The 18,751-nt window shown below is 35.9% G+C and overlaps 1 protein-coding gene across 4 annotated transcripts in view; it reads right to left on the bottom strand.

The window, feature by feature from the left end:
* Positions 1-18,751, bottom strand: part of CCDC50 (coiled-coil domain containing 50) — a 145,672-nt gene that overhangs the window by 50,891 nt on the left and 76,030 nt on the right. For 2 of the 4 annotated variants that reach the window (XM_036933185.2, XM_036933187.2), the window contains 2 exons: positions 12,887-12,990; positions 890-6,897 (listed from right to left, as the gene is read on the bottom strand). In XM_036933185.2, coding sequence (XP_036789080.1) covers positions 6,878-6,897; positions 12,887-12,990 — 124 coding nt within the window. In that variant the 3' untranslated portion in view covers positions 890-6,877. Of the gene's footprint in view, positions 1-889; positions 6,898-12,886; positions 12,991-18,751 lie in introns of those variants that run through there. The other 2 variants (XM_057501172.1, XM_057501179.1) reach the window with 1 other exon arrangement.

Raw genomic sequence — 18,751 nt, 5'->3', positions numbered from 1 at the left:
GCCTCTATCACTGTATCTGTTATAGATACAGAACACAGCATTTAGATTCACTACTGTATTGCCAGAAAAGAAACTGAGCCCTCTATTACGTTTAGTACACATGTTGTGGGGGTTCACGGGAAAACAGTGTAGCACAGAAAAGGCAAATAGTGAATCTGTGGCATCTTATTACACTGATGGACAGTGACTGCACTGGGGTATGGGTTGGGACTTGGTAATATGGGTGGATGTAGTAACCACATTGTTTTTTCATGTGAAACCTTCTAAGAGTGTATATCAATCATACCTTAAAAAAATAAAAACTGAGCCCTAGAGAACCTGCCCTGGGAAATGAAATAATCAATTAATAGTTAATGAAAGTCAATTTAATAGTCAATGAAAACAGTATCTTATTTTTAAGACACCTGCTAAATCTCTGCAAAATCAGTTTCCACATCATGGTTATTCTACAAACCAAATAAAGAAACCAGCCTCATAAGGTAAAATGTTAAATAGATGGTAGTTATTATTAATATGCTTTTTCAAAATCCATAGAGTGCCAGGTACACTGCAGACTGAGCTGTACTCCTGGAGTCTTCAGTCATTCAGATGATTGTGTAAAGATCCACTTAACTGTTTTTCTCCCAAATACATCAACCAAGCCACCAAACACCACACACAAAACAAAGCTACTTCTCCAACCAATTTTAGTCTTGGTAGCATTTGTTGGGAATCTCAATGTAGGCATCAGTGTCATGTTACAGAAGGTGGATGGAACTGGAATCAAAGAAAGTCTACTGTTATTTCACAAAGATAAACTCCAGTTACTTTGTAAAGAAGGAAAAACAAATAATACTCCCAGAAGTTCCCAAGTCCTTGAATGCAGTAAAGGAAACGAAACAGAGACTACTTGCCTTAACAAATGATGACTTTATTAAGAGAGAAGGACAAGACTGACATTTGCCTCAATCCATCCAGGAAAACAAGCACAAAGACATATACAATACTTTGACTTAAAAATTATTCATAATATTAATGTTAAACCTGATGTTTAAAAATAATCAAATGGTACATAAGGCATAAAAAACAAACCATAAAACACAAGTTTGCATAGGTGAATTAATGCAAATGTATAACTGGCATTTAGGGGAGGCGTGAGCACTGGAGAGCCCTGACTGATGTTACCACCTCCACCCCTGCAAGACACAGAAAAGTCCCCAGCACCATTTCTCGTTTTCCTCAGTGAGGTCTTGAGCAGGAACAACTTGTGCTGTTTGAAGCTGAACTGAAATAGACTGCTTCCATCAGCCTAGTCCAGATGGGGTGCATCCATACCCACCAGTACCCAACACCAGTCACCTTTAAGGCATCCACAGTGTCCCTCACAGTTTCATTTAATCTCTAGATAGGCATGTGGTTTGAGGTGGCCTGTTTTCTGTTCTCAGAAAGGCAACCGTATTCCATTAAGGTTCTGTTCAATTCCATGAAGTCGCTATTTCAAAGCTGCCTTTCCCTCTGGGGCTTGGCTACAAATTGATGAGCACTTTTGGATGACATCTCACTTGTTTTTTAAATGTATCCACATTCCAGATGTCACAGGGCTTCTTGCCTGGGCACTGTGCAGTCTCTCTCCCAAAAGAGCACGTTTCCAAATGGTAAGATATACAGCAACACCACCTCCAATTTCCTGAGCAACTCTTGTACTTTGTAATTCAGCACCTTTTCAGAATACAGCATTGTGCTGGAATAGATTCTTTTTCAGAAAGTTCTTATTTTGGAATATCATTTTTTATGCTATCTTCTCACTATATCTCATCGGTATTTACAGCATTTCATGAAATGAATATTGGGTTGCCTTTAAGAGGCAGGTGAAAAATATAGCTTTTCTGAGAAAGGGCATTTGGCTTTCAGTTTATAGCAAATGAAGTTACAGCCTCCAGGGATTTCAGAGGCTAATTCAATCAGGAAAAAAAAAAATTCTGACATCAAAATCCCTCTCACTAAATTTACCAGCTAGAAACTATTTTAGTAATTAAAGTCTGAAATTTAGTGCAACAAAAATATCCTAATACATTATGTGTAATAGTATATTCTCAAAACTGCCTTTGCTGTTATTAATCCTTGCTTTTTTGTGAAGGAAATGTCACTCAAACCCTGTCTTTCCGTTCTCCTATTCTTTATATATGAACTCCAGCAATGAATAATTGGGCAGTAAGTTACACAATTAATTATTTCCTTGTCTGAAATGCTGAAACCAGCACAGTGCTGGCTCCCTATGTAATGACGAGCTACTCGAAAAGAGAAAAACATTTTCTAGTTTGCTGAGAATACACAAAAGGCTATTAAGTCTATTAGGAACATGTTTCTAGGCAGTGTTCACAAATATAAAACAGAACAGGTTTTAGGACCATATATATCCATAAAATCAACATGATGACCTGAGATGACTGTGTTAGTTTGTGGCATCAAATACAATCTAAAAAAAAAACACTCTGGTGTCTTCCTTACCACAGCAAAAGTTCTCCTGGTTACTTTTCTCTTAAAAGTAATAAAATAGAAATAGATACTTCACAATGACAAATCTCCATTTCAAGTAAATGTCTTTTGTTTGGTTTTTCTCCTTGTTTGTTTGTTAATGGTATGCACTTCAAGACACAAGCGTTTGGTAGAGTTCTTACAAAACAATAATGAGCAACTTCACTGCTTATAGGACTTTTGGAAATATCTTCTACATTGTCACTGTAGAAAAGGAAGACAGTCAACTCTCAATTGTCCAGGAAATGATCACATGCAAAATCTGGCCAGGATATTCGCACTCTCCTTCACCAGCCTTTTTGGTCATGCCACTGCTCATTCATAGCCTGAGAGACACTTAATGAAATGATACGTCTCTCAGTGTACAATGGGTCCTACAGTTCAGCGGGAAAAGGCCCAAAGCTTCTGGTGGCAAGGATATTTGTGGATCATCTGTGCATTTTATATCTCAATGGAGAGCTGACAGCCAGTCACATAAAGGAAGTATGGCACCCTGACCATGGTAGGAATAAACTCATTTAAGGCAATACCACTGCTCACAGACATTGCTGGCATGAAGTACGCATCTCATCAGAAAAGTGACTTGGTGAGAAGTGAGATTTTTCCAGTTTACCCTTCCTCCCTGACTTCTCTAGAGATAAAGTTCACCATTTCTAACAGTAATTAAATGGTAGGAGCAACAACAGCCTCAAATCTTCACTTTAATAACCTCACGTTATTATCTGGGATAAAAGGCATTCTCCTGCCAGGAATCTGGATGACACTCTGCCCCCTCAGCATGATCAGGACAGTCTCCCGTTTGCTTCTCCCCGCCCGTATGACCCACCGTGGGCCACGGAGGGAAAAGGGCTCCGTCAACATTCAGATAAACAGTTTCGGCTTTAGGGCTCACAGGCACCGCCAGATCTGAGGGGAAAATGGGACCCTTTTATCTAGTCACTTCTCTGACTGTGAGCAAAAGGGATGGACTAAAAAGCTGCTTTTTCTTTTTGGCTGAAAGGGCAGGTTTTGATTTTTCTTTTTTTGACTGCTCCTAAAAGCTGACATTAAGGGAGCATGGCACACGACATGCAGCGAGCTCTATCTGAACAGCGCTCCCTTCCCACATGAATGTTCCTATGCAAGTACTATTTTCCCAAAAGGGGAAAAAGCTCTTAAGTGCAAGCTCTGTTCTTTACTCAGGCCTTCAGAAAGCTGAGTACACAGGGATCTCACTCTTTTACTAGGCTGAAGATCCTGTGGCCAGGCACCACAGTTATCTTTCAAGAAAAGTATCACTGAATAAACAATGTTGGGATTCCCCAAAGTGATTTTTATACAAAGGCAACAGTCATTGAAAAATCAAGGCCCTAAAATGTTAACCACTTATGTGGAAACAGAATGCACCATATTATAGCAGGCGTTTTAAAACAATTTGGCACAAGACAAAAATCTCAAGAATACCTGACAGGCACTAAAGAAAAATAATAATCAGTTAAAAGTTAATTAGTTTTATACTGAACAGTCCTGACACTGATGGTAAAGTATGGGCAGTCAGCAATACATCTACCTGCCAGAGTTGAGAAGGAAAGGAGAAAATTAGTTTAGTTCATAATTTTCTATAGTGAATTCGGTGGAACACAAGGCCCAAGTCCACACACTTTGGAATCTAAGTGGATCTAGAGCTAAGTGGTCATGCCATTCTGAAAAGATTTTCTTCCTGGGAGCATCTATCCCTATCTTCTTTTATAATTTAGACGCTTCTCTATGATCAAAACCCATATGGTCTTTTTTTTTTTTTTTTAGTTCATCAGTCTGTTGTTGGTTGTCGTAAATAGTAATTCAATGAAATTTTTGAGAAATAGTAATCAAGTCTGCAAAGTCACTTTCCAAAAATCTAATGTTCTTTTAAAACGTGTGGTAACTGTCCAGTCTGCCAATTATGTCTAACAATGGTTTGACACTAGAGTCAAACTTTTTTCCACTCAAAACATTTAATCTGACCCTTATCTAACTTTGCCTCCAGGCAATGACTTACAAAAGGTCACAGTGGGGGCAGGAGGTGTACATGTCCAGAAACCCTATGATAAGATTCCGTAAGATACTGTGCTCATTCAAGCAATACTGGTGTTACTATGGTCTGGCCTCCAGAGAACAGGGGTATAGAAATGGAAAGATTTTCCAAGGCCAGAAATATTAGTTTATATCACAACATTAAAGCATTACACACTGTGGGCCTAAAAATAAAACTGTGTGTGCTCCAGCAGTAGGAACAGAAAGAAAATAAATGCTTCCATATTTATATAAATGTAACAAAGAGACAAGCAGAGAACACAGTGAAGAATGTTTGGCAGTTCCTTAAAATACAGTTGTTGGGTGCCTCTATAGTCTTAAAGATAATAATTACACTATTTGAATGAAAATAAGAGGTACTAGTTAAGTTTGATTTCTTTCTTCTTACAGGGTAAGAATTTCTCTGATATTCTTTAAAAAGTGTTTGCTTTACAAAAAATAAAATAAAAATATTTTTAGATTCTAATCTTTTAAAACCCCGAAAAGAACAAAAGTTGGGTGTTACAAGGTAGCTATCACCTTTGGTCACTCCCTAAAACACCTGAAATACTGACATCCTGGTTAAGTGTTAAGTGGCCTGAATGTTTCTGAATGAAATACCTCCAGTTAGCATTATACAGTAATAAATATGATTGGTAAGGTACAGGAAAGGCAAGAGAAATGCAGTTTTAAAAGTAAAATTGCTCATTGTATGAGATAGAAAAATAAACATTTATAAAATAAAAATATGGCAAATGATGTTGCCCATCTGCCTAATTATCAAATAAAAATACACTGTGTTTTCTAATTTAAAGATACCATAAAAAACTTTTTAAAACTACAGCAAAATCACAGGGCAAAGAAAAATATAGCATTACTATTAAGTCAACAAGACCAACGCTTTGCACATTGAAACCACCTCTAGAATTTGACTTAAGGCCGGGACCACCATTTTGTCTGCAATTGCTTATTTAGATGATTTTGTTCATTCATTTCATCATGGCCAAAATCCTGTTATTTTCCCTTTTCCCAATTCTCCAAATGACTCTGTTTCTTAGGGTTTTTTTTTTCTAGATTAGTATTTCCCCCAAAACTTAACTTTCATATATACCTTTTACCCAAATCCCTACAACACATAAACTTTATGAAACTAAAGATCTTTCTCAAAATGAAAGATCCAAATCCACTCTGAGAAACTACTCTAAATAGCTTCCTGAATATTGTCCGGCTTTAAAAAATATCTGGAAAAATAAAGCAAACAGAAGGCAATTCCCAGTGGGAAAAGAAGAGATTGACTACATTTTTCTAGTCACCTATATATTTCTTTCCTGAACAAACACCATACTAGAATGCCAAAAATATCAGATTTATACGATGAAAAATAATAGGAAGCCATATTGAAGGGATATTTATATACATACTGCATGACTACTATTCATGTGAACTCACCAGTATGGGGAGAAAAGCACTTCCATGAGTTCAGAAGATAGACAAAGACTCCAGATTTCTTGAAGAGGGGTTTAAAGGCCTTGTACAAAGGAATCCAATGCCATGTATCATGGATGAACATGCAGAATCAGATACTTAAAAAACTACATCAACTTCAAGTTGAGTTAATCTCATTATTGACAGATGCACAAAATATTTTTGAGAGGTTGCCAACAAATATTGCTAAGTTTTTTTAACTAAGAGGAAAACTTCAATCTATGGCCAGAGAGAATAATCTCATCATCACTTACATAAACATCTTCCCAATTCCATTTCCCTTGACTCTATCAATCGATGTGGTCAGAGTAACATATTTCAACTATTTCAGGTATTTTTAAATTACTCTATGATTGTAACTTTTTCTCCTTTTCCTGAAAAGTATAAAAAGCAAAAGGCTCTTTCTTTCAATATAGCATACACTAATGCATGAAAAAAAGCTATTTCTTATATAGTTTTTATTTTGCATTGCAACCAAACATTATGTTTTACTTTGATCATTACCTCCACAAAAATTCTAATTGCTAAATAAAGCCTAATCTCTAGATATCAATATTCCATACTTAACAAAAATGGCATTTTACAGAGCTCTTAGACACTACATCCCAGGAAGCATATAGAGCAAAGAGGTGGCCAATATTAAGCTAGATTTTCCTGTGCTGCCCATGTGATCAGGAATAACGAAAACATTTAAAATGCATTAAAGTTATTTATGGTCAGAAAAACATTTAAGGATAAATCCCAGGAAGATGAACATGGGAGGAAAAAAATAAGCATGGAATGCATTTTGTATCATCAAGTAATATTCGTTACAGTGACTCCATTTTCAAGGCAGATTCCTAGGTTTTTACTGCTTATGATGGAAACCTGGGGAGAGGAGGAAAAAAAGAAGAAACACCATTAAGGAAAAATCTTTGAAACACTCTCAGTTTTTCTCCCTGCTCAGACAAAATAATTCATCTTTATTTCTTTGGATCTCAAGTGGCTCATGTTTTCTTTGTTTACAAATGTCCTCATTGTAAAATATTAATATACACAGTCATTTGTTGTTTTAATATTGTGTATCAAAAGCATGTCAAGGACAGGAAGCCACCCCCTAAAAAGTAATGCACCCATGTAATTTGAGGAAACAAAAATCATGAGCTACTTCCAGTTAAACAACTGATGTTAAAAAGCCCATCAATGGATGGAAATAGCAGTGTATGGGTTGTTTTGATCATATTCAACTAATCTCATCTTTTAAATAAAGTCTTTTGTCTTAACCTCAACACTTGATGAGTATCAAAATGGAGGTGGAAAAGGAGAGCTTTTTAAAAAATACAACTAACAGCCTGGCAACTCCTTCGCCCAGAAATTCTGATTTAATTAGTCTCGAGTAGCACCTATACATTGGTATTTTACAATGACTGCAGAAAAGAAAATTTAAAGAAGTCTGAGAAAGCTATCATTAGATTTGGAAAAGGATAATAAAACATCACCTAAGACATCTTCAAAAACTGTTACAAATAATAAACACCAGTTAATAACCTAGGAGGCCTGGGTGAAGATGGCAGAATGGGATGACCCTGATCTCACCTCCTCCCGTGGATACACTGAAGCAACAACTACATGTATTGCAACTCTGAAAGAGACCTGAAGACTCTTCATACCTAAAGACATAAAGAGAAGGGAGAAGGGCAGGAGGGGCAGAGATGTGGTTGGACTTCAGCTCCCCAACGCCAGGTGCAGCAACCCATAAGCAGGAGAGATAGCCCAGGCGTGGAGTTAGGGGACCCAGTTTCACACTGGGCAACCCCAGTTCTGGGGACCTGCACTGGGAAGACAAGCTCTCGTAACATCTGTTTTTGAAAAATCAGTGAGGCTTGGCTCTGGGAGAGCCAGAGGACAAGAAACCAAGCCTCTGTTCTTAGAGGGCTGGCGATCTATATCAATCAGTCTGAGACCCAGCACAGAAGCAGCAGTTTGAAAGTGCCTAGGTTATATAAATGAAGGACATTACTGACTAATTTAAGGACAGGTGGAAGGACAGGGATCTGCAGGGGGTTTCTCCAAGAATAGAAGTGCTGGCAGACACCTTTTCCTTGCCCTCCTTCAGCCTAGCTGCCAGGATGTCGACAAGAGCCAGTTCTGACACTCTGTAACTACCAGGCTAGCACTGCTTGCCATACCTGGCAGGCAAACCCTGCTGAGACCAGTGTCCCTTCAGAGCAATCCCTGCCTCTGGAAGAGGGAAACTAGCCCTTCCCACCAGCATGCCCACAGTGGATACATCCAGGCCTCTCAGGCAGCCACACTGGGACAAGCCCTGCCCACCAGTGCACCCACCGTATAATGGTCAACAACTGCCCATAACTAAGCTGAGAACCAGCCCTATCCACCAGCATGCCCATGGCAGTTGCAGCCCAGCCACAACAGAAGGGTTCATGCAGGATACCCACACAGGATACCTCTGGCGCACCTGATTCTGGAGACCAGGGGTGTTGTGCTACTGGGCCCCACTGGACAACTCCTGAAAGCCCCTATTTTCATAGCTGACCTACCTAATACATTGAAACAAACACAGTCAGACAAAATGAAGGGCAAAGGAATATGTTTCAAATGAAAGAACAATAACATGTAGAAAAAGAGCTAAACAAAATGTAGAAAAACAATCTAGCTCATAATGAGTTCAAAGTAATGGTCACAAAGGTACTCACTGGACTCGAGTAAATAGTGGATAAATTCATTGAGATCTCCAACAAAGAGACACAAGATATAAAAATGAACCAATAAAAGCTGAGAAATACAATTACTGAGATGAAAAATACACTAGAGGGAACCAACAGCAGAGAGAGGATGCAAAAGAATGGGTCAGCCATCTGGAAGACAGGGTAATGGAAAGCAACTAAGCTGAATGGCAAAAACAAAAACAGAAAAAAATTTTAAAATGGGCTGATGTAAGAAATCTGTGACAATGCAAACACAGTAACATTTTCATTCTGGGAGGGGGTCCCAGAAGGAGGGGCGAGAGAGAAAGGGGCAAAAAACTTATTTGAAGAAATAATGGCTGAAACCTTCCCTAACCTGGGGAAGGAAACAGACATCCAGGCCCAGGAAGCGCAGAGAGCAGAGAACACATTGACCCCAAGGAGGTCCACCCTAAGATGCATAATTAAAATGGCAAAAATTATAGATAAACAGAGTCTTAAAAGAAGCAAGAGAAAAGCAGTTACACACAAGGAAAACCCCACATGTCTTTTAGTTGGTTTGTCAGCAGAAACTTCCCAGGCCAGAGTGGTATGATATATTCGAAGTGCTGAAAGGAAAAAAACCTACAATCAAGAAAACTCTGCCCAGAAAGGTTATTATTCAGAATTGAAGGAGAAAGAGTTTTCCAGATAAACCAAATTAAAGGAGTTCATCACCACTAAACCAACTTATATTTATATAAGAAATATTAAAAGTACTTCCTTGAGTGGAAAAGAAAAGGCTGTAACTAGAAAAAAAAAGTTATGAAAGGAAAAACTTCACTGGTAAAAGCAAACATATAGTAAAGGTACTGGATCAATCACTTACAAAGCTAGTATGAGAGTCAAAAGACAAAAGCAGTAAAATCAATTATATACACAAAAATTAGTCAAGGTATATACAAAATAAAGAGATGCAAAATATGACATCATATACATATAAAATGGATGTGGGAGTAAAAATGTAGTACTTTTCTGTGTCCAAATTCAAGCGACCATCAACTTATTGTAGATTGCTGGATACAGAGGATGATATATATGAACCTCTTGGTAACCACAAACCAAAAACCTATAATAAATACACAAAAAATAAAAAGAAAGGAATCCAAGCAGAACACTAATGAAAGTGACCAAATCACAAGGAAAAGAGCGCAAAATAAGAACAGAGTAGAACTACAAAAACAACCAGAAAACAATTATCAAAATAGCAATAAGTACATACCTACCAAAATTATTTTAAATGTATATGTACTAAATGCTCCAATCAAAAGACATAGGGTAATTGAATGAATAAAAATATAAGATCCATCTATATACTGATTATAAGAGACTCACTACATACCTAAAGACACACACAGAATAAAACTGAAGGGATGGAAAAAGATATTCCATGCAAACAGAATTAAAAAAATAAACAAACAGGAGTAGCAGTACTTATTATACAAAACAGAGTTAAAAATAAAGACTATAACAAGAGACAAAGAAGGGAATTACAGAATGGCTATGGGCTCAATTCAGCAAGAAGATATAACAATTTTAATTATCTATGCATTCAACATAGGAGCACCTAAATATATAAAGCACGTATTAAAAGACATAAAGGTAGAGACAAACAGTAACATAGTAATAGATGGGAGCCTTTAACACCCCATTTACATCAATGGATAGATCATCCAGAGAGAGAAAATCAGTAAGGAAACAGTGGCTTTGAAAGACACATTAGATCAGATGGACTTTAACAGATAAATACAGAACATTTCATCCAAAAGAAGCAGAATACACATTCTTTGCATTCTCTAGATAGACCACGTTAGGCCACAAAATTAAGTCTCAAAAAGTTTAAGAAGACAAATCACATCAAGGACCTTTTTCAACCACAATGGTATAAAACTAGAATTCAATTAAAAGAAAAAATGAAAAAAAAAAAAAAAAAAAACCCCACAAATGTGTGGAGGCTAAGCAACATGCTAGTAAACAAATGGATCAAAGAGGAAAAAAAAATACCAGGAGATAACTATGGCAAAGGAGGCAAGAATATACAACTGAAGACAGCCACTTTAATAAATGGTGGGAAAACTGGACAGCTACATGCAAAAGAATGAAACTGGACCACTTTCTTACACCAAACATACAAATAAGCCCAAAATAGATTGAAGACCTAAATGGTAGACCTGAAGGCATAAACTCCAAAAAACAAAAAACACAGACAGAAAACTTGGACATTAGCCTTAGCAATTTTTTTTTGAATATGTCTTCCCCGGGCAAGGAAAACAAAAGCAAAAGTGAACAATTTTTGGGACTACAACAAACTGAAAAGCTTTTTTGTACAATGAAGGAAACAATCACCAAAACGAAAAGGCAAACTACTGAATGGGGAAAGATATTTGTAAATGATATATCTGATATGGGATTAATATCCAAAATTTATAGAGAACTCACACAACTCAATACCCTAAGTAACAAAAATAAAATAAATAAAATTTAAATAATCCTATTAAATAATAGGAGGACCTGAACAGATATTTTTCTAGAGAAGACATACAGATGGCCAACAGGCACATGAAAAGATGCTCCATATCACTAATCATGAGGGAAATGCAAATTAAAACCATAATGAAATATTACCTCACACCAGTCAAGATGGCTATTATCCAAAAGACAAGAAATAACAACTGTTGGCAAGGATGTGGACAAAAGGGAACCCTTGTTCACTGTACATGGGATTGCAATTGGTTCAAACACTATGGAAAACAGTATGGAGTTTCCTCAAAAAATCAAAAATAGAAATACCATACAATCTACTATTTCTACTTCTGGTTATCTACCCAAAGCAAATGAAAAAATAATTTGAAAAGATCTAAGTACCCTTATGTTTATTACAGCATTATTTACAATAGCCAAGATATAGCAGCAACCTAAGTATCCACAGATGGATAAATGAATAAAGATGTGGTATACATACACGATGGAATACTAACTCAGCCACTAAAAAAATTGAAATCTTGCCATTTGTGACAATATGGATGGTCTCTGAAGCTATTAGACTAAGTGAAATAAGTCAGAGAAAAGTAGATATCATGATTTTACCTACATGCAGAATCTAAAATACAAAACAAGTGAATAAAACAAACAGGAAGACTTATAAATACAGAGAACTAACAGTTGATTGCCAGAGGGGAAAGCGGTGGTGGGATAGGAGAAACAGGTGAGGAAAATAAGACATACAAACTTCCAGTTATGAAATAAATAAGTAATGGGGATGAAAAAAAACAGTACAAGGAATATAGTTAATAATATTATAACAACTTTGTATGCTGACAGATGATTACACTTACTGTGGTGAACATTTCATAATGTACACAATTATCAAATCACTATTTTGTAAATCTGCATCTAATATATGTCAACTATAAGTAAAAAAGGAGACAATAGTTAAAGAAACATGAATAAAATTGCCTAAAAAGATAAAAAAAGACAACAATATTTGTAAAGTCTACTGCACTTAGCTTTCATAAATTTTACTTACATGATCCTCACAATGCTGACACTATTAAAATCACCTCCATTTTTAGATGAGGAAATTAAGAAACTACCTTTTCACTGTCTCATTTTACAACTATCATAAAAATACATATAAGTAAACATATATGCTTGGAAGAGAAACTACATCCAACTATTCCTTTCATTTTAAAGATCTGGCCAACTTAGATCTCATTTTCTTTTTCCCATTTTTCTTATGCCTAATATTTTTGAGTGATGTGTGTACTTTATATCTAATTAACAGAGTAATGGGTAGATGCAAATAAAAGCCAGGATAGAAAAAGCCCAGGATATCTAAATGGGGAATATAGTTACCCTTTAAGAATCTGATGAAAGCCATGAACTCTCTTTTCTGGAGGAAAATGCAAACAGACAGACAACTTTGCATTCAATTAAGGTACCTTGTTTTCTGGGATTTTTAAAAATCATTTTTTGTTGTTTTCTAATAAATGAAGAATACTATAATCTGCTAACGGGAAGGGTCACTTATTTTTCCACTCTAGAGATCTATATAAGACAGCATGATTTTCCACCACAGCATGAGGATTATAAAAAAGGATCCTAAATTTGACCATACCCATTTTTCTTACCTTTATGAGAGGACTCGATTTTGAAATGACGTGTGGAATTATGCTGGTTTGTAAAATGAGTGTGATCCACATCCTCAGCATCTGCCATGGCAGGTGGTGGTGGCCTAAAGGGAAGTCAGAATTAGAAGATATTCTCAGTGGTGGTAACTAGGATTCCACCTCTCATTGGATCACATGGTAAAAACAATTTTAGTAGAAATGCAAAGCCACAATGTATTAGAATTCTCATTTTCATTCCTGGCCAGCTGACTGACTTTGGATAAATTGTTTTTATCCTACTGTTCCTTTGTTTTGATGCACAAAATTCAATAAAAAGTATATTTTGAACACCTACTATGTGTGAGGCATTGCGATAAGGGATAGAGAAAGGTTAATGAGAAGTGACCACTGCCACAAATGAGAAATTCACCTTGTTTTGGTAGGTTTTATGAAGAAAAGAGGAAGAAAGTAAAAGATAGAAGGGAGTAATAGAGTTAAGGAGGGAAAAAAAGAAAGGGAGAGAGGGAAGCAGGTTAAAGAGGAGGGGACCAGGGAGGGAGGAAGGAGACATTGGTCAACATATAAAATTTAGAGCAGAGCTCCTTAATCCACTAGGTGGCAACACAGAGCTCAAAAAGGAAAGGGCTGTCATACATTCGCAACTTTCCACCTCAACAGAAGACAAAATGTAAAAAAGAAATTGGTATGTTTTTAATATTCCAAACATTTTATTATTTTAATGATATTACATAGATTTTTGCAAACATTTGTTGTTGATGAGAATGAAGAACAAAATCCCTCATTGTTTTTTTTCTTGAAGGTGTTTTCAAACTTTCCATTAAAGCACAGAACCAGATGAGGGAAAGAAAATTTGTCAAATATATAATCATGAAGTAGGATGATTTTTGTAATTATATGTACAATCTAGAAGGTATAAGTATTCTAAAGTAAGGGAAGTTATGGTTAGTATGATACAATGCACTCTCTCATATAAGACTAAAAGGCAAGTGTTTCCAAATTTCTCACTGCGTCCACAAGAACATCTCTTCCTGGGTATTTAGTGACTGGGAATGGGGAGCAGAGGATATAAACTTGTATACATATTAAGGACTGTGCTGTGGGTTCTACATAGATAATCCCAGTGAACTTTCAGGACAAGTCTGTATGGTAGCTACCATACCACTTCGGAGTTAGGTTAGGTTAGATGAAGTAAGTGATCTGTCGAAGTTCCCACAGTTAAGTGGCAGAGCCCGGGCTCAAACTCATCTGCACTTCAAAACCAGTGCTCTAAACTACACCATGTTCCACTACATAGGTGTGTACTTTTATCAGCAGCAGCATCTGTATTCAAGACTATATATATGTATCTTACAATTTCAAATGGTATTTCACATATATTTTCGTATTTTAATGCATTTTTATATACATATAATTAATATGAGCATGGGGCATTTTTCTTGTTTTTCTCTTTGAACCATCCATTTATAAATATTAGAGATTAAATACAGTGTTTTCTTACATTGACATTTATAACATTTACCTTAAAAAAGTAAGACTTGGAAAGAACAGTTTAGACAAAATAATATGACTCTAGAATTAAGAAACTCAACCTCAAGAAACAGGTGGCTAGAGAAGTCAGAGCACAAATACATGGAGGGCATAAACAACATGCTTTTAAATAATCAATGGATCATGAACAAGTCAGAGGAAATCAAAATACATGGAGCCAAATGAAAACAAGAACACAATTCAAAATATATGGGATGCAGCAACAGAACTACAGAGAGAGCACCCAGCAATACAGTGTAACTCAGGAAACAAGAACAATCTCAAATAAACGATCTAAAATCACAACTAAAGCAACTAGAAAAAGAAGAATAAACAAAGCTCAAAATTAGTAGACAGAGAGGCATAAGATCAGAGCATAAATAAACAAAATACAGAGTAAGAAAACAATAGAAAAAAATCAAAGAAACCAAGAGCTGGTTGAGAAGAAAACTGACAAACCCCTAGCCAGACTTACAAGAAAAAAAGAGAGAGAGGACACAAGTTGACAAAATCAGAAACAAAAAGCGAGAAGTTACAACTGACATAGAAACTCACAGAATTGTTACAAAATTCTGTAAAAATTATATGTCAATGAAGTGGACAACCTAGAAGAAATGGATAAATTCCTAGAAAAGTACAGCCTTCTAAGATTGACCCAGGAAGAAGCAGAAAATCTAAACAGACCAATTACCAATAACGAACTGGTAATTAAAATACTCCCAACAAACAAAGAGTCTAGGCCCAGATGTCTTCACAGATGAATTCTACTGAACATATAAATATGAGATAATACCTATCCTTCTTAAGGTATTCCAAATTAAGAGGAGAAAATAACATCCAAATTCATTCTATGAGGCCAGCAACACTCTCAATACCAAACCAGACAAAGACACAACAAAAAAAGAAAATTACAGACCAATATCCTTGATTAACAAAGATGCAAAATCCTCAACAAAATATTAGCAAACCAAATTCAAAAATACATCCAAGGATCATCCATCATGACCCAATGGGATTTATTCTAGGGATGCAAAGACAGTAAAAAATTCATAAATCAATCAATGTGATATGCCACAGTAACCAAAGTATAAAAATCATACGATCATCTTAATAGATGCCAAAAAAGCAATTGACAAAATTCAGCATCCATTCATGGTAAAAACTCTCAACAAAGTGGGTATAAAAGGAACATTCCTCAACATAATAAAGGCCATATACAACAAACCCACAGCTACATCATACTGAATGGTGAAAAGCTGAAAGCTTTTCCTCTAGATCAGCAACAAGACAAGGATGCCTACTCTCACCACTTTTAATCAACATAGGAGGTCCTAGCCATGGTAATCAGACAAGACAGAGAGATAAAGGCATCTAAATTGGTAAGGAAGAAGTAAAATTTTCTGTATTTGCAGATGACATGATATTATATACAGAAATCCCTAAAAAATTCACCAAAAAACTATTAGAATGGATTTAATAAAGTCACAGGGTACAAAATCAATATACAGAAATCTGTTGCGTTCCTATACACTATTAACAAACTAGCAGAAAGAGAAATCAAGAAACCAATTTCATTTACAGCTGCATCAAAAAGAATAAAATACCTAGGAATAAACCTAACCAGGGAGGTGAAAGACTTGTACTCTGAAAAGTGTAAGACACTGATGAAAAAAATGGAAGACAACACAAATAAATAGAAATCTATCTCATGCTCATGGATAGAAAGAATTAAAATTGTCAAAATGGTCATTCTGCCCAAAGCAATTTACAAATTCGATGTAATCCCTATCAATTTACCAATGGCATTTTTCAATGAACTAGTGCATAATCCTAAAATTTATGTGAAACTACGAAAGACCCCAAATAGCCAAAGTACTCTTGAGAAAGAACAAAGCTGGAGGTATCATGCTTCCTGACTTCAAGCTATACTACAGAGCTACAGTAATCAAAATAGTAGTGGCACAAGAATAGACCCATAGATCAATGGAACAGAAGAGAGAGCTCAGAAATAAACCCCTGCATACATGGTCAGTTAATATATGACAAAGGGGGCAAGAATACACACTGGGGAAAAGACAAATGTCTTCAATAAATGGTGTTGGGAAAACTGGAGAGCTACATGCAAGAGAATGAAACTGGATTACTATCTAAAACCAAACACAAAAGTAAAGTCTAAATAGATAAAAAGCCTAAATGTAATACATGAAACCATAAAACTTTTAGAAGTAAACAAGCAAAACTCTCTTGGACATAAGCATGTGTAATTTCTTTCTGGCTACCTGTCTCAAGTTGAGGGATACAAAAGCAAAAACAAGTGGGACTACATCAAACTAAAAAACATCTGGACAGCAAAGGACACCATCAACAAAATGAAAAGACAACCTACAGTACAGGACAATATATTTGTAAATGATATATATGATAAGGGACTAATACCCAAAATATATAAAGAACTCATAATGACTGAACACCAAAAAAACAAATCACCCAATTAAAAAATGGGCAGAGGACATGAGTAGAGATTTTTCCAAAGAAGACATACTGACAGCCAACAGGCACATGAAAAGATAGTCCACATCATTAATCATCAGGACAAGGCAAATCAAAACTACAATGAGATATTACCTCACACCAGTCAGAATAGCCAACATCCAAAAGAGAAGAAATAACAAGTGTTAGTGAGGATATGGAGAAAAGGAAACCCTCCTACACTGTTGGTGGGAATATAAATTGGTGCAGTCACTGTAGAAAGCAGTATGGAGGTTCCTCAAAAAACTAAAAATACAAATACCATACAACCCGAAAACAAAATCTCTGACAGGAAAAGATGTATGCACTCCTATGTTCATTACTGCATTATTTCCAATAATCAAGAAAGGGAAGCAATTAAGTGTTCATCAATAGATGAATGGATAAAGATGTAGTACATATACACAATGGAATATTATTCAGCCATAAAAAGAAAACCTGCCATTTGCAACAAAATGGATAGACCTACAAGATATTATGCTAAGTGAAACTATCCAGGTGGAGAAAGACAAATAGCATATGATTTCACTTGTATGCGGAACCTAAAAGACAAACAAAACAAAATGAACAAAACATCAATAGACTCACAGACACAGAGAGGTGACTGGTGGTTATCATGGGGTAGGGTTTAGGTGGGTGGATGAAATAGGTGAAGGCAATAAAGAGGCACAGAGAATATAGTCAGTAATTCTGTAACATCTTTCTATGTTGACAGATAGTCACTACTCTAGGTGTGGTGAGCATTTAGAATGATTTTAAAAACAGGGGGAAAAAAAAGACCCAAGAAAGTAGGATTGGCAATCAGGATTTACTAACCTCATTAGGCAATCAAAAACCAGAAAAACAAAAACCAAGGGATTCTCTCAAAAAAACACTCCATCATCACTGCCTCATCATCGACTCATTATCAAGGAAAAGGATACTAAAGTGTGAAACAAAGCCCAAATCACCAACAGATCTCCAGGATCTCCACTTAAGAATGAACCAATGAATCTAGAATGCCCTCATTTTTCTTGGTACACTGTTCTGTTCAGTTTTTAGTTACACAGAGAATAAGTCTTACTGATTCCAAGGGTCCTATCATGTAATTTTGCTGTGGAGACAGTTGTTTCACAGTTAAGGGTATTCATATCCAAGGCTGGAAAAAAATCTTCTTAACCAATAGTTTGTTTTATAGTTTTAGATGTATTAGGATTACCTCTTTCCTACTGTTCGCATGAAACAATTTATATCTTTAAGTTAGTAATATAGACAAAATACCTTCAGAATTCACTCAAGTCACTTCTTTAAGAAGCCTTCCTAGACACTCAGATTAGGCTGTCTCCTTATGCTCTTACAATACCCTGTACATTTCATCCATAGTATTTACTATCATAATAGTTATTTGTATAATTATTTGTTCATATTATAAATTTCTTGAGAGCAGGATGTTGCTTCCTATAGTTTTGGGCAATTACTAGGGTGTTCAATAAATATCTGAAGAATGAATAAGTGTAACAAATATATTTCACATGTACAAGAATGCAGTAGGACCTAAATGAGATTTATAAAATCCTTAAGTTTTCCCAAGAAAAAAAATGCAAATAAAATGCCAAGTAGTATTACCAATGCAAAATCCTGTAGTTAAAATAATTTGGAACTTGGGTTGAAACTTTTTCCAATTATAAAGAGCTGGAATTAATTCAGATTGCCAGGTGGCTCTCCATTTCCTTACAGAGAGTAGAAAATCTTGTAATGGACAAAGAAACTGTTTTTGACCATGAATGCTACAAGTTCTACATTAAGAATTTGTTTCCCCTCTACTACTAT

The sequence above is a fragment of the Manis pentadactyla genome, chromosome 1 (assembly GCF_030020395.1).
Source record: "Manis pentadactyla isolate mManPen7 chromosome 1, mManPen7.hap1, whole genome shotgun sequence".
Taxonomy (NCBI): domain Eukaryota; kingdom Metazoa; phylum Chordata; class Mammalia; order Pholidota; family Manidae; genus Manis; species Manis pentadactyla.
This window is presented reverse-complemented; position numbering and strand designations above follow the sequence as displayed.